General features: G+C 45.2%; 1 protein-coding gene across 1 annotated transcript in view; it reads left to right on the forward strand.

Annotated features, from left to right (window-relative positions):
* Positions 1-15,381, forward strand: part of FBXO15 (F-box protein 15) — a 40,311-nt gene that overhangs the window by 9,902 nt on the left and 15,028 nt on the right. Inside the window, exons 3-8 of the mRNA XM_065890434.1 lie at positions 1,603-1,707; positions 5,219-5,461; positions 6,085-6,294; positions 9,464-9,590; positions 10,768-10,850; positions 11,824-11,966. Of these exons, the coding sequence (XP_065746506.1) occupies positions 1,603-1,707; positions 5,219-5,461; positions 6,085-6,294; positions 9,464-9,590; positions 10,768-10,850; positions 11,824-11,966 (911 nt within the window). The remainder of the gene's footprint in view (positions 1-1,602; positions 1,708-5,218; positions 5,462-6,084; positions 6,295-9,463; positions 9,591-10,767; positions 10,851-11,823; positions 11,967-15,381) is intronic.

Genomic DNA, 15,381 nt, shown 5'->3' on the forward strand with positions numbered 1-15,381 from the left:
GTAGTGTTTGTATGTTTCACACCGAATGTAGAAAGCCGAAAGGAAGTGGGAGGCAGGGTGGTGGAGGCAGCAGGTGTGGACAGAAGCTTGGCAGCGAGAGGAGATGGGGGACGAGGAGAGCACTGTCTCGGTGCACTTTCGGGGCAGGGTTCTCGGAGGCTGATGTGGATGTTGGGGAAGAGCAGCGGCCGGAGGGGAGGCAGGGCTGGAAGGGCTGGGTCCCTGGACACACACGGGCCTGGGCACCTGAGCGTGGGTCCGCACGCGGCTCTGCAGGGCTTGGGCTTTCTCTGTGGGAACAGGGAGCAAGGACAGCGTGAGTGGGGATCGCAGAGGTTGCTCCGTGTGGACCGTGAATTCCCGCAGCCTGAGAACAAGTGTGCACAGGTTACATTTTCTTGGGGAGGTTTTCTTTGACCGTCCTGCCCCTCACCTTCCTCTGTCCCTTTCTCTCTCCCGTCCCCCCACCACCGAGTACAATCTCCTGTAGCTGCGTTTTCATTTTTCCTTTAGCCTGAGGTTCAAAAGTGCCCATTCCTGGCTTCTAACACCAGTCATGCTTTCTAGGCGTTTCAGATTCTTACAGTGTTTTGTAAAATTCTAAGATCATAGAAATAGATGGGAGATTAAGGATGCATCTCAACATCCTATTTATTTAGGCAGATGAAGGAAATGAAAAGGACACTTCAGGGAACCTTCCGGGGCCTGGCGTCTCCCTGAAGCCCCAGAGGAAGGATCACGGGGTGAGGTCTTGCGGGAGGAGGGTGCAGGGGTGTCGCCGGGCTGGGGGAGAACAAGTTGACGTATCCTGTTCCGCTCGTATGTTTGGGAAGCGGGGGCGGTTGTGTTTTTCTTATTAATACGGGCAGACCTCGTTTCGCTGTGCTTCACTTGATCGTGCTCTGCAGATACTGCGTTTTTTACCAGCTGGTTTGTGGCCACCCTGTGTCGGCATGTCTGTCAGCACCAGTTTCTGACAGCATGTGCTCACCTCTTGTCTCTGTGTCACATTTTGGTAATTCTCACAATATTTCCAACTTTTTTTATCATCACTATATTACGGCAATCTGTGATCAGTGATCTTTGATGGTACTGCTGCGATTCACTGAAAACTCAGCTGATGGTTAGCATTTTTTAGCAATGGAGTATTTTTTTAATAAAGTGTGTACCTTGTTTTCTTAGGCATAATGCTATGCACACTTAGTAGACTATAGTATGGTGTGAGCATAATAACTCTTATACGCACCAGGAAATCAAAAAATTCCTGTGACTCGCTTTACTGTGGTGGGTCTAGAGCCAAACCCACCTGCAGTAATATCTGAGGTCTGCCTGTAGCCACGAGTGCGTCCTCTGTCTTTCCTTTCCATTTTCAGTGTGAAAACCTGATTAAAAATACCAAGGAAATTAACTGTTTGTACCCTTGGGTCTCTGCGTTGGTTTAAGTCATGAGAATTGTAACAAGCAGAGCGTATCAATCGAGAAACGATTGAAGATGAGGGTGCAATGTGCCTCTTGTACAGGAAGCGTCTGTTTGTTGCCTTCCATTTGGAGATGCACGGCCAGTTGTTTTCTGGATGCTTCTCTGATTCCTCCCTCTCTCAGTTTGCCTTCAGAAATCCTGCTGAAGATCTTGTCCTACTTGGATGCGGTGGCCCTGCTGTGCGCCGGATGTGTGAACAGGCGCTTTTATCACCTGGCCAACGACAAGTAAGGAGAAAAACCAAATCTCTCTGTCGTGTTTGACAGTGTTTTGATGGAAGTCGTGAAAACTAGTAGGAGCTTTTTAACCATATTTTAGAATTTAAAAGAATTTCGAGAGTAGTTTTATACACGAGTAGAAATATGTCTAATGTGTGATATTTTCAAAGGCTTGCATTTCTCTGCATCTCTTTGCATGAACTGCAAAAGGTGAAGCTTGTTGCTGGTGTAACTGTTGGAGAAAGTGGCTTTTGGTCTGCTGTCCGGGAGGGCTTGCTGTCCCCGAGGCAGGCAGACTTACCCACACAGTCTGCAGCAGCAGTGTGGAGCCTGCCCCTGCCTAACCCCAGCCTGGGCCTTGCAGAGCAGACCCTAAAGAGAGACAAGGAAGGGGCTTCCTTAGGTTTGTGTGGGGAGAACCGAAACTGGCCAGCCATGGAACTTGCTTGGTGGGAAAGCGTAAAGCGGGCGGGATAGGAGAGAACATGCGCTCAGGCAGCCTTTGCCCTGGAAGCAGGAGGCCAGTGGAGCGTCCCTGGGCTAGCGGAGATCTATGAAAAGAGGGATGAAACCCCTTCTTTTGTTTTGTCGCTATGATCTTTGTCTGCAGCTCAGAAGTTTATCTTGGGAGCGAGACAGTGGAATCCTGCAAACTTCTGGTGAGGTTTGTGGTGTCTTGGCTTTGAGGTCCCTCTGTCCTTGAACATCAAAAGATCAGACAGACACTGATCCCACATGGAACCCCTGTATCAACCAGGGAAAAGAGCAAGATAAGGGGGAATGCAGATTTCACTGGTGGTTTAATAGGGTGAGGAAACGGAGAGTAACAGATGGAGGGCTGTGATAGTGTTGAATGTTGGAACGCAGTGAGCAGGAAACATCTGTACAGTGGTTCTCAGATGCCGGTCCATGGAGTGGCTGCCTTAGAAGAGCTGGGAGAGTTCAAAAAAATATTTGGATCCCCGGTATGTACATTTCTGCAGATTTTAACTCTGTGTTCTAGAATCTGTGTTTAAAATTTCTCCAGGTTGTACTAATGAACAGCCAAGTTCTCATAACAAGAAGGGGACACGTATTATTCTCTGGTTGGGCAGGGCGGTTTTCTTATCTCTTAATTTAAAAAGATATTTCCTGTATTAGAGAATACACGTCTGTGTCAGTATACACGCAGTGTCAATTCCTGAAATAGTTCTAGAATGAATGTAGGGCAAGTTTTGTGTGTCTCTTTCTTAAAGACCCTTAGTAAGAGATGAAGATATTCGCTAAAGCAAAGTGCAGTGAGGCATTTTTCAAGGAAGGGGTCAACTAAATGTTGAAAACTGTAGCTTTTTTGCAGGTTCTTACCTTATTCAAGGATAGAACTCAGACTATTTAGATAAACTAATAAATTATAAGTTTCTTAGTCTCTATCGCCTCTATCCAAGACCCACACGGGGCAGGCACCGGACCTCTCAGTGCATTTGTGGGCTCAGCTCTAGTGAGAGTCTTTGCATACTTGCCCATCCCACTTTCTTGGAAGTAGCTGTCCTCTAAAAAGCTGAACTTCTTAGGAAGTTAGCCTTCATAAGGTTTGTTTCCTTTTTTGGAGGAGAATCTTAATTGTGTCAGTTGAATTGTATTTTCTTAAAATTTTATTTATTTTTGGCTGTGTTCAGTCTTCGTTGCTGCGCGTGGGCTTCCTCTAGCTGTGGAGAGCCGGGGCTACTCTTCGTTGCTGTGCGTGGGCTTCTTATTGTGGTGGCTTCTCCTGTTGCGGAGCACAGGCTCTAGAGCGCAGGCTCAGTAGTTGTGGCACATGGGTTTAGTTGCTCTGTGGCCTGTGGGATTCCCAGACCAGGGCTCAAACCCGTGTCCCCTGCATTGGCAAGCAGATTCTTAACCACTGCACCACCAGGGAAGTCCCTGAATTGTATTTTTAAGAGTGTGCTTTCATAGCCAGACATCATAAAAGGATGTATTAACAACTGGATAGGTAAACGATGAATGTTTCTGGAAAGTTAGTGGTACTTTCTAAGCATTGTCTGAGGAGAGGACAGGAGCCCTGCTGTAGCCGATTACACTGCTGACTTTCCGGAGACCCGCTGCAAGGGTGGGGTCTCCCTGGCGCCCTGCCATTTCGGTGGTGCTGCCTCCCTACCCTGCGTAGGGCAGCCCTTGGCCTGAGCACCAGTCTCTGCGTGGGGTAACAGGGAGGCCTACAATCGGGGTGGATCTGGATCATCACGTGGGGGGTTATTTTCCAGCCCTCTGGGAAACACTGTTTATCAAAACGTTAAATTGGCCCTATGTCCTGAACAACCTGACGGAAGTTTTTCTGTGCGTAACTGATCGTCAGATTAGACAGATATGCTCTTGTCCTTAGGTCTGCTTTAGCTTTTTAACAAGGTGGAGCAGTTTGTGATCAAGAAATGAATATGTTTGGGTTTGGGGACGTTCAAAAGCATCCTAAACTTGAACTTTGTGTTTTATAAATAATCAAGGGGAACAACATATGTAATATTTTAATTCTGTAAGACGTTTTCATTCTCTTGAGGCTCCCCTGACTGTGAATTAAGTGAGATAATGTGTGTGAAAATGGTTCATCACAGGAGTGTTAGGATGGTTACTGTAACCAACCAAGGGTGTGGAGTCGAATTCCAGCGTTGTGGCTGATTGGCTCTCTGAATGTGGATATAGTTGTTTGAACCCATTTCCTTGCACTGTTGAAGCGGCAGTGACATTCGGGGGTTGAGGCCGCGTGGATTCAGTGGCGGTTCTGTCACTTACGTACAGATCTGGCCCAGGGCACTTTGCATCTGGGCCTCAGTCACATCATCGGTTCAGTGGGGACAGTAGTAGTTGCAGCTTCATGGGTTTGCCGGGGGGATGAAGTGAGTTAATGCATACGAAGCGCTGAAACAGCGCTCAACACCTGGTGCTCAAAAACGTGAACTGTCACTGTTGGTTGTCATTAATCATCTTTATTTCTTTCCTCTTTGTGCAAGCAGTCCATGTTCATTGTTGAAAAATTAAAATATAGAAAGGAAAAAGAACATACAATTACAAACATGTCAGTTACTGTTGACATGTCTCTGTGTGTGTATATATCTGTGCCTATCTATCTATCTATCTATCTAAAACTCCTTTCTGCTCTTTTCAAAAACATTTATGCATTTAAGATAGGGAATCATGTTGTATACACTTCCTGCTTTTTTCTATAATTGATCTTCTCTTCAATTATTGGTGTAAGACAGCAGTTCTTATTAGGGATGGTACCAAATAATGTGAGATCACTCACTGTAACTCAGCCCCGGGAAACAAGCTTTTCCTGTTAGCATGTGTTTCTAGGTTTGGTGAATCTAAGACGCTTACCTCACACTACAGTTCCGTTTAATATAGGAACACTGTAAGTGTTCAGCTTGACTTGTTCATGGAAATAGACTATTTAAAAACGATCGCATGTCTCTCATTTAATATATTCCAGTTACAAGTGCGTTACAGTGTCTCTTAGACAGGTAACATATTTCCTCTCTTCCCCCAGCTTTATTTGGATCAGAATCTACTCAACTGCCTTTTCACCTAAACGCTCTAATTGGAAAGTTAATTCAGTAGAGAAGACAGCCGTGTCTATGAACTCACTGTCAGTTGGGGATAAAGAAGCCGGATATTGGAAGAAAGAATATATTACAAAACAAATAGCGTCTGTAAAAGCAGCTCTAGCTCGGGTTCTCAAACCTCTCCACCCTTACACAGGCCTCCCAGTTAAGACCAAAGAGGCCCTCAGGTAGGCAGGCGTGGCTTCTTGGGGTGGGCGTGTGGTGGTCATGAGAGGGCCGTTAAACACTGAGATGCACCATCACCTTAAAGAAGAAGGGTGGTGTAAGCTCCAAGTATTGTGTACATGGGACCGATGTGTGGTTTGTATTGTGAGGGACTGTTGGATATTTTGTGCTTTTGTGTATCTATAAAATACATAGTATTTTCCTATTCATATATTTGGTTCAGAGGTTTTATGAAAAGCAGAAGCAGCCTGGTCGTCAGCTGTAGTAAAGCAGGAGATTCATTCAAGGCATCCCTCTATGGGCAGAGCCCTTTGTGTTCTTTTTTTTTTTTTTTTTTTTTTTTAAACATCTTTATTGGGGTATCCTTTGTGTTCTTTATCTATGTATCACCAATTCCTGGAACAGAGCAGCTGTTCCGTGAGTGTTTGTTAGGTGAGGAGATAAGTCCTAAGAGAGAACTGTTGTGACTTGAAAATTTATGTCGAGCGTGTTCTAGGAACTTTGGCTTTGGCTTTTAGGGTACCAGGTGCTTTAGAGTTGACATGTGATAGACTGCAGTTCTTTTGTTTTTTTGTGTTTTTTTTTGCTGCTAGGCAGACAATTTTGTTTGCTTTTCTTTCTTCAGAATATCTGGTTTAGGTTGGGTAATTATATTGAAAGAAAATAGTGGAAAAGAACACATCCTGGAGCACGTTGATCTTTCCTTCAATGATTCATCAGTCACGGCCATGTGGTATGGCAAAGACTGGCCACGTCTTGTCACGCTGTCGACCTTAGATTTGTGTGGGGTGACGCCAGTGTTTCTGAACCGGTCTCAAACCCCCATGAAAAACGGGTAAGTACGAATCAGCAGAACCTCTGGGTGAGGACATCGTATATGTAAGTGCCAGTTGGCCTTCCTTTTGTCATTAAAAAATACCAGTGGTGTGTTTTAACTTGATCGCATCTTACAGCCTTCCTTTCATTCTGGATCACCATCATATAGGAAAAGCAGGGGTTTCTCACACTGATGACAGCCTGAGCTTAGGCTCCTCATACCTTGGTTATCTATAACTTAGGGAATGATATTCTCATAATAATTTCCCGGATGACAGATGGCCGGCCTTTGGAAGTTCTTAGTTTTAACCGTGTTAACACAAAGATATGTAAAACTATTATATTTTCCTTCTTTAGTAAGGGGTACAGTAATCATAGTTTAAACACTAGATCATAAAGTTGTTAATTTTTTTTTATGTACATCTGTGTTGAACTTGGCTAGATTTGCAGTCTTGTGCAGGTGACTTTTCTGTGCCTCTCTTTTCTCGTCTGTAAAATGGGGTGATGACAGTTGTGATGTAGGGTTCAGCACGCGTGGCTGCTGTGAAGAAGAGCGAAACGTTTCATCATCAAATGCGTGTGTGTCGTATTGCTGATGTGCACTGAGCACTTGTTATTATTCTGTCACGAGATGGCTTTGCCCTGGGTTCATACTCATTATCAGGCTTTTGCTTTTCCCAAGAACTCTCTCATGCTCACTTTTCTCACCACTAGTCGTTTTCTTCCAAAAGCTGGACTGTGGCACACATAGCACCCTGACCTCCTGACATAAAATGTATGGAAACGCGAAGGTCGCTGCCTTCTCCGTCTCCAGTGTTGGTTTCCTGCCCCCGGTCGCCTCCTTCCCTCTTTCAGGCCCCTGTGACCTTGCAGGGCATCTGCGGGCGTTGTTCTGACCGCCTTGTGAGCTGCAGCCCCACCGCGGGCTTTTCTCCCAGCCCTTGCCATGGAAGGTGTTGAGATCTCGCTTTAGGGTCTGCATCTCCACAGAAGAACCACCTTCTTTCCTGGTTCCCCTGCGTACAGACACATTTGAATGATACCTTTATTTGCGTAAATCTCTGAAATTCTCTATGGGATCATGACGGACCCCAGAGTTTTTCTAATGCGGTCTTTAGGTTTTACGCACCGTGAAATTATATTTGGAGAAGGGGTCTGCAACCTCTGTACTAGTTTGAACACTATGTTATCTGATATCGTGAGATCTTGTTTACAGGGATTAGGACAGAACTGTTGACATCAATTAAATGATCATGAAAGTTCATAAAGGGATAGTGTTGAATTGTAAAGCTCAGTTAAAGATACTGTGTTCCTGAAGTTGTCATCCAGGTCAGGAATACTAGATACTGCACAGTGACAGAAATGCCAAAATTCATTGGGAAAATTCATTTTATTTAATTTATATACATTAAAACTCAATGGACTTCAGACCGCACTTGATAAAGAGTGGTGAACAAACCCTGAAAGTGTTCTTCAGGAATCTCTTTTGATTGGCACTTTTATCGCAAGTTTGTGAGCAGATGCTTTCATCGTGCGGAAACAAGTCTTTGTGCGCGTCTGTGTGACAGCAGAGGAGAGACTCACTGATTCTGATTTAGGTCTTTCTTGTTTCCTCTGTGAGACTTTTTTTTTTTTTTAAACAGTGAAAGCCTTATCTATGTAATTTGCAGTTTGTGTGTCCCTGTCATATGTGCCTTCCCGGTCGGACACTTTACGCTGTCACTGTGGCCAGCGTTTTCCATTCTGCAGGTGATGCCCTGCGTCCCGAACTTCTGAGAAACGTGGGGTAGATATCAGCTTTAGTTTCTGCACCAGGACGAACCTGTGAGGCCAAGGCAAAGGGAGACCAGCATGTTCTCTGTGGAGTCCGTCCAGCTGGTCTGGAGCCTTGCGTCTGAGGGTGCGGGCTTCGGGCACATTGAGGGGTGTTCTCCCAGCCCCGGCGCCTCGTGGCCACACTGATGATGTCACAGCAGTGGCTGCGGCCTGCGCTCTGGGGAGGTTCTCTCATTTCATTTCCCTCCGTCGAAGGTGGGGCCGTCTCCCTGGACACAGGTGAAGGTCTCGCTGAGGCAGTCTGTAGGGCTGGAGCTAAGGTTTCAGCTCCGGTTCCCAGCCTGGCGTTCAGCTTCCCCCGAGTCTGCTCTCCCGTGCTGAGCATGTTTTTAGGTTCTCCCTCACGTGCACGCTCACCGAACGCCTCTCCCTGACCGGTGTAGTTCTCAGCGCGAGAAGCTCTCTGAGTGAGGGGCCAGGATGGTCTGGCAGCCAGGCATCTGGTTTCCACGCTTACAGCCCCCTCTGCTTTGAGACAGTGCACGGCGGAATGCCTTGGCTTTGAACTTCTGCTTAATGAACAGTTGAATACCTGTCACTTGCTGGTGTGTGTCTTAGGTGCTGGAGGCGCACCCTTGGCGCCAGCTCCTTGGAGACTTTCCTCTGGTGCTGAGCTGTGTTAATTGACCTCTGAGATTGCCTCTCCCTCAGGGTTTCCTGAATTGCCTCTGGGAATGACAGACATCTCCGCCTACCATGATAGAGCAAATAGAATGCTTCATTCTGTTGATTTTATGTGTCATGATGAACAGTAGAGCTGAGTTGTGTTTTCTTACACATTTGAGTTACTTACTCTTAGACACTAATTCTAATATCCAGTTCATGCTGTATCTCCTTCATGAAAACACTCATGATTTTGGTTTAAATTTATTTTCCGATGTTACAGTTTTCACTGTCTCTGAGCTATTCTTGATAATAACTTTAAAAGGTTAACCTGCTTTCGGGCAGCCTACTAGACCCCCTACTTTTTTGTCATTTAAGGGATTTCATCTTTGCTTGTGCATCCCACACATTGAGAATCTATTGCTGATTGTAGCGTTGTGCTGGGTTTTGAGGGGAAGAGGATAGAAGACAGTTCTTCCTCTCCCTCACCTGTGTGATTCTTCAGCTCACTGCTGACGGGGCCGTAGAGTTGACAGTAAGAGCGGGGGTGGGGAGCATAAGATAGATGGTAAGAAATTTGGACTTATCCATTTTGCCTTTTATTTATACAAGTTGTTTCTCCTTATTAGCAACGTGTGCATGATTGGCATGTTCTTAATAGTCTTTTTAGATGTGCCAAAGAGAATCGACAACACGGGGGAAGCCAGAGCTCATTTTTCTCTCTCCTTTCTTTGGCATGATGTTCAAAGACCTCGGTGGCATTCTTTAATTGCAAAGTACAACCTGAGTCACTTAACCGAGTCCACCATGCTTGGCTGTGATAGGCTGATCCGGATCTTCTGCCTGCACCCGGGCCTCGTGGTGGGGCTCTGGAAGGTAAGCCCAGCCTGTACCTGCCACGTTTGCTCCGTCGTGCATGGGGTCAAGGGTTAAGTCCTTTAGATGTTCAGCGACTGCACCCTCCTACGGACCTCATGTTCCCCGTTGCCTGGCCCTTGCGCCTTCGTGGCGGGTCTGCCTTTCTACCCTCACCTGTGACACACGAGCCCTTCCCGCCCGGGCGCTTTGGTTCACGTTACCCCTTTAACATCCTGGGACTTTCCCCTTCCTCCTCCAGCCGGTCCACATTCCATCCTTCGGCTCCTTTCACGCCCTTCCTCTGCCAGAGCGTCTCCTGTGCGTTTAACCGGGGTCCCTCAGGTGCATCTCGCCTGGAGCCATGTAAGGATGGCAGCTCCCAAGTTGACTCTGGGGATAGTACTCACATCTGTACACGACGGCCAGGCAGAACCCAGGTCCCCACGCCAGCCTCCGGACCCTTTCTTCCCTCGTCCCGCTCTTGCCGTCGGGTCGTCTTTCTCCCTCAGTCCCTCTGTACAAGGTGACTGGGGGCCAGGCAGCACTTGGCTCGCTCTGGGCTCTTGAGTTGGTCCATCCGGGTTGGCCAAGCGGAAGTCAGGACTCTGGTTGACCCGATCGTCCCGTCGGCCACTGGAGAAGGGCAGCTTCAGGCTGCCGTCTGGGTCACCTTCCCCTGGCAGGGCAGCTGTGCCCGGGGAGAAACGGGGGTCGGCTCCTGTGCCGTCCTGTCCTGTCTCCTGCTGCCCGACTGGCTGATGAGTGGACTGGGAGTCTAATCCCTCCCGCTGGGTTTGCCACGTCAGACAGGTCCTGCCACGGCTGCTGAGTGTGTGTGGGGTTAACCTTGTGAAGTTCTTACCAGCCTTCTCTTTATCTTTGAGAAGACTTTGAAGCAACCTGGAACTGACAAAATATATTTCCACAGGCATCATATGTCAGACAGCACTTTGATGTTTCGTAAATACTAGGGTGTTAATCCTTTCGGTCCCGCGTGCTCTGTGTATTTGGGTGCATTGTGGTCCTGCCATCAATGTGACAGATAAGTCTTATTAAACAGTGATAATGCATTGGCACTGCAGGAATCTTAGACTGTAAGAAACCACATCTATCTGTAAGATGAATGTGCTGCGATCTTCACAATGACCTTATGAAAAATTAAAATATTTCAGTTGAAAAATGTATTCTTTTTCAGAGGGAGGAAGAACTGGCTTTTGTTATGGCAAATCTTCATTTCCATCACCTTGTGGAGAGGAGCACGTTAGGCTCGGCTGCTATGTATGTATTCGTATGTGGTGTACTAAGTTTTGTACAGTCAGCATAAAGGATCCGGAGTTGATACCATCTTAATATCCTGAGAATAGCTACAAAGACATTCTGTCTTTAATCAGTAGACAGAAGCCAACAGACAAAATTATGTAGCTGTTGCTAAAAACATTGGATTATCCGTCAGTAGCTGTTTGCTTTATTTGTTTGGGTTCAGGGTGATGCACCTTGTGGAGTATGATTTATAGGGCAGGGAAGCTTCATTACTGCCAGATGCTAGTGCACTGAGGTGCTGCAGGTTCTCTGCAGTAGTTTGCATTTTCATGTCTTGAAAGGCAGGCAGACCTGTGGCCCACTTGGCCTGACCTGCAGATGTGTTTTTGCTTGGTTGGGACAGCGTGTCTGTTAATGGACTTCGGGCCATCAGGTGGGGGACATGCTTTCCGGCTCACTGCTCCTCTCACCCTTCCCCTGGGGCTGAGACTCCCATATGCCTTTTTTTTTTTTTTTTTTTTTTTTAACGTGAAATGCTCCCCAGTGCTTCTGAGTTTGTTACGTTATGTAGTAACGTGTTTCTTACTGAATGAAAGCTCGTTCATTGTGGCTTTGGGTCTTCTTCCAGGGGGGGTCCCTGAGCTGTAGGTCTGTTGTTGGGTGCATTTTCCTGCTGTGCATTCAGCCCCCTGGATGCCGAGACCACTGTGGAGCAGAGCGGAGCTGCTGCCCCGGGTGGGTTTCAGAACCATGTTCTGTCATGGTGGTCTGGAGATGCGCAGGGAACACACGCTTCTGCCCGTTTATATGGAAGTTGGTAGAAGGAACGGGGGGCCATGCTCCTGTGTCTGTGATACTGAACGTGATTGGGAATCTGTAGAGGGTTGATGAGAGCTGGTGCTTTGAAGGGGTGTTAATTTTTTAAAGAGTATTTCCAATTCAAGCATTTTACCTCTGGTGTTGACAGGTACATTTTGTTTTACTTTTTTAGCCCCTACGAGCTGCCTCCTCATACCCCCCTTTCGGATGACAGCCCGGAGTGTGGACTGAGTGGCTACCAACTCCATGTTGATATGCACAGCGGGGGAGTTTTCTGCCTGTGTGGCACATTTCGCAACCTCTCCACCAGCAAAGGTAAAACTCATTGCGTCTTTTGTTTCAGAGTGGAATTCCAAGGCTGGAGAGGCGAGGGGACCACGTTTTATATCTGAGTTAAGAATTGCCCCCTGGCTGGCCGCTTAACCGTGTCCTGGCCCTCTGTCCTCCCAGACCCTGATCACTAGGACTTGTGCAGTTCCTCAGCTGCTGGCTCTGTCTCCGTCATCACCGTCACCCCTGCTCTGCCTCCTGGAATATTCTCTGCTCAGCCTTTCTCCTGGTACTTATTGCTTTGCCCTACCGCATCCCCCCTCTCCCACCCCAACTTCGTCTCTTCTTTCTCAGAGGAGTTTGGTCGATTTGCCAGCAGGGCCAGTGTCGAGCCCGTCCAGGATGAGAGTAGAGGCAGCGAGCCCTCTGTCCTGCACCGTGTTTATCACGCTCATGGAAGCCGAGACACGGACTGGGGCGGACAGAGGAGGGAAGGGATACCAGTCAAGAGGAGGAAAAGAGGGAATGCAGTGTGCCCTGCTCTGGTTTCTCTGACTGGTTCCTCTTGCTCTCTTTCCTCTGTATCCCACGACCTTGAAGTTTGGTGTAGAGACTTGCATAGACTGAAGTTTAACATTTGTCGTAAGAATATATTACAGGGGAAACTATGCACTTCGTTTCTGAATATCCTGTTCCCAAAATTCTTTTAGCTAATGGATTTGACATCCATTAATACTCCTTGCCCAAATCAGTTTTCCAAATCAGTTTTTTTGAGCTTAGGAAATGGTGGTTTTAAAATTATGTCATTGTGTCCACATTTATTAGCTGAGCTTTTGTAAAGAGCTTTCCTTCATCAGCTGGGTGGATCCTGTAATGGCAGGGTAAACGCTTGCATCTTTTCTCTTTTAACCACCAATTTTCAGATTAGGAAAGTGATGTAATTGTCGCCTCCTGTGGTGGGAAATGGTTTTGAGTGCACTCTCTCCTCTCTGTCTTTCTTGTTTAGTGTCACTTTGGACTCTTTGGTTTTTATTTACTCAGTAATTTATAATCAATTACAGACATTATTCTTTGTGAACCTAAGTTTGTTCTTTGTGAAGTCCCCAGTTTGGTCAGTGGGATCCACATCAGGCTGGCTTCCGTGCCATTTTCATAGCCTCCTTTCTTCTCTGAGCCATCTTTGCATTTGTCTCGGGAAGATTTCTAGATTTTTCTGTGCTTGATGGCACCTCTGATAGAGCTGTGACAAATGTGTATATTAACCTAGGGTGGATTGACATCTTCGTCATTGATTTATCCTACCCATAAATGTGGAGTGTCTTTCAGTTTGTTCAGAAATACTTTTATGTCTTGTAGGAGTGTATCAGAACTTTCTTCATACTAATTTTGCACATTTCTTAAGATTGTTAGTAAGTATTTCATCTTTGTTATTTCTGATATTATATCTCCTAATTGTTTTGTGATGTCTTTGTGTGGTTTTGGTCTCAGGCCACTGCTGATCTGATAGAATGAGTTGGGAAGTATTCCTAACACTCGAATTTTTCGGAGGATTTTGGGTACAACTGGCAGTATTTCTTAAGTGGTTGGTGGAATTCACCTGTGAAGCCATCAGGGCCTGGAGCTTGCTTCATGGGAAGGTTTTTAACTACAGTTTCAATTTCTTTTACAGATGTATGGCTATTTAGGTTATGTATTTCTTCTTGTGTGAGCTTTGGTATGTTGTGTCGTTCAAGCAATTTGCCTAAATATTAAATAGGTTAAGATTGATCAGTGGGTTCAGGGATTTTTCAGCCTGCTTCTTCTACTGTAAATTTCTCCATGAATGTTTACCAGATGATGGGTACTTATATCCATCATTTTATTAGAGATTGTAAAATGATGATCCCCTAATTCTGTCATTCCTTCTACCTCTGTTATTAGCATTCTTTTATAAAGAAGGGTTTTCTATTATCAACTATTTAATTACCACGAAATATAACTAATATAGGAAAGGCATGGTACATGCTTAATTCTTCATTCATTTACAACATAGTGATTAATGCTCTAATAGTCTTTGAAGATAACTTGCAAGTTTTTTGGGGGGGGAGGTATTATGAATTCATGGATTAAAAAAATAGAGGTTGGGCTTCCCTGGTGGCGCAGTGGTTGAGAGTCCGCCTGCCGATGCAGGGGACACGGGTTCGTGCCCCGGTCTGGGAAGATCCCACATGCCGCGGAGCGGCTGGGCCCGTGAGCCATGGCCGCTGAGCCTGCGCGTCCGGAGCCTGTCCTCCGCAACGGGAGAGGCCACAACAGTGAGAGGCCCGCGTAACGCATAAAAAAAAAAAAAAAAAAAAAAAAAAAAAAAAAAAAATAGAGGTTATGTTTTTTAGTCCACTTGAAGTCATTATTATTTTTATTGTTACTGTGATGTTCAGATTGTGCTGTCATCTCATCGCATCTCCTGTTCTTTTGATATGAGTGTGGTCATCTTTGGTAACTTGCTTGTGTTCTAACAGGACAAGATACCTCAGGCTCATTTTGTCTGTTTCCTACCCAGACCTGGAGTTGGCCATTTTCCCTAGGAGCTCTGGTTCCTTTTCGTTCCCACTACACTATGGTATTTAGAGACCATAATCTGCATCCTGGGGATGCACATTACTCTTGGGTTTTCATTTCTTTTAGGGTTTTCAGTAGGCAGAGCTATGAGGTTTGTAGATTTTATAATACATAGAAATAAATCATACATTCATTTAAATTAAATATCTTGGGGTTTTTAATTAACCTTTTTTATTATACACTTATATTTCTTTTCTTCTGCTCAGAGTCTTTGTGCCGAACAACATCAAAATATATAATAATTTCAAAAACAGTACTGCAATTATTAGTAATAACCTACTGAATGTTATTTTAATTAAGATTTTCCTTGTGGTTCTTTATGTGTTTAAGATATGTCATGTTAGAAAAAGTTAAGTCACCTAAAATAATTCTGCTGTCTGTGGGTATGCTATCTCTTTGATACACAATTAGAGTGATTTGCTTCAGTTGATTTTTTATTTTTTCAGGATTCCTTTGCTCCTACTTTTACATTTAAAAATTGCATACAACATTTATACGGTCCAAAGTTGAAGTTACAAAGCAATGTAGTTCAGAGACATTTACTTCTACTCTTGTCCCTTCACTTCTCTTCCTTTCCTCCCTTCAAAGTTAACCCTTTATATTAGCTAAGGTTTGTTCTTTAAATGTTTCTTTTTGAATACATAATGCTATATATCAATATATTCATATTTGTTCCATTTTTTTTTAATGAGGCATACTACTCCCTTTTAAGTTCCTTCCTTTTTCCCAATTAATAATTTATTCTGGAGATTAGTCTTTATTTATTTATTTTTTTAATGGGCATGTTGGTTTGTTTGTTTATTAGTTATTTATTTTTGGCTGTGTTGGGTCTTCGTTGCTGTGTACGGGCTTTTCTAGTTGT

This window comes from Phocoena phocoena, chromosome 13 (assembly GCF_963924675.1).
Source record: "Phocoena phocoena chromosome 13, mPhoPho1.1, whole genome shotgun sequence".
NCBI classification, from domain to species: Eukaryota; Metazoa; Chordata; class Mammalia; order Artiodactyla; family Phocoenidae; genus Phocoena; species Phocoena phocoena.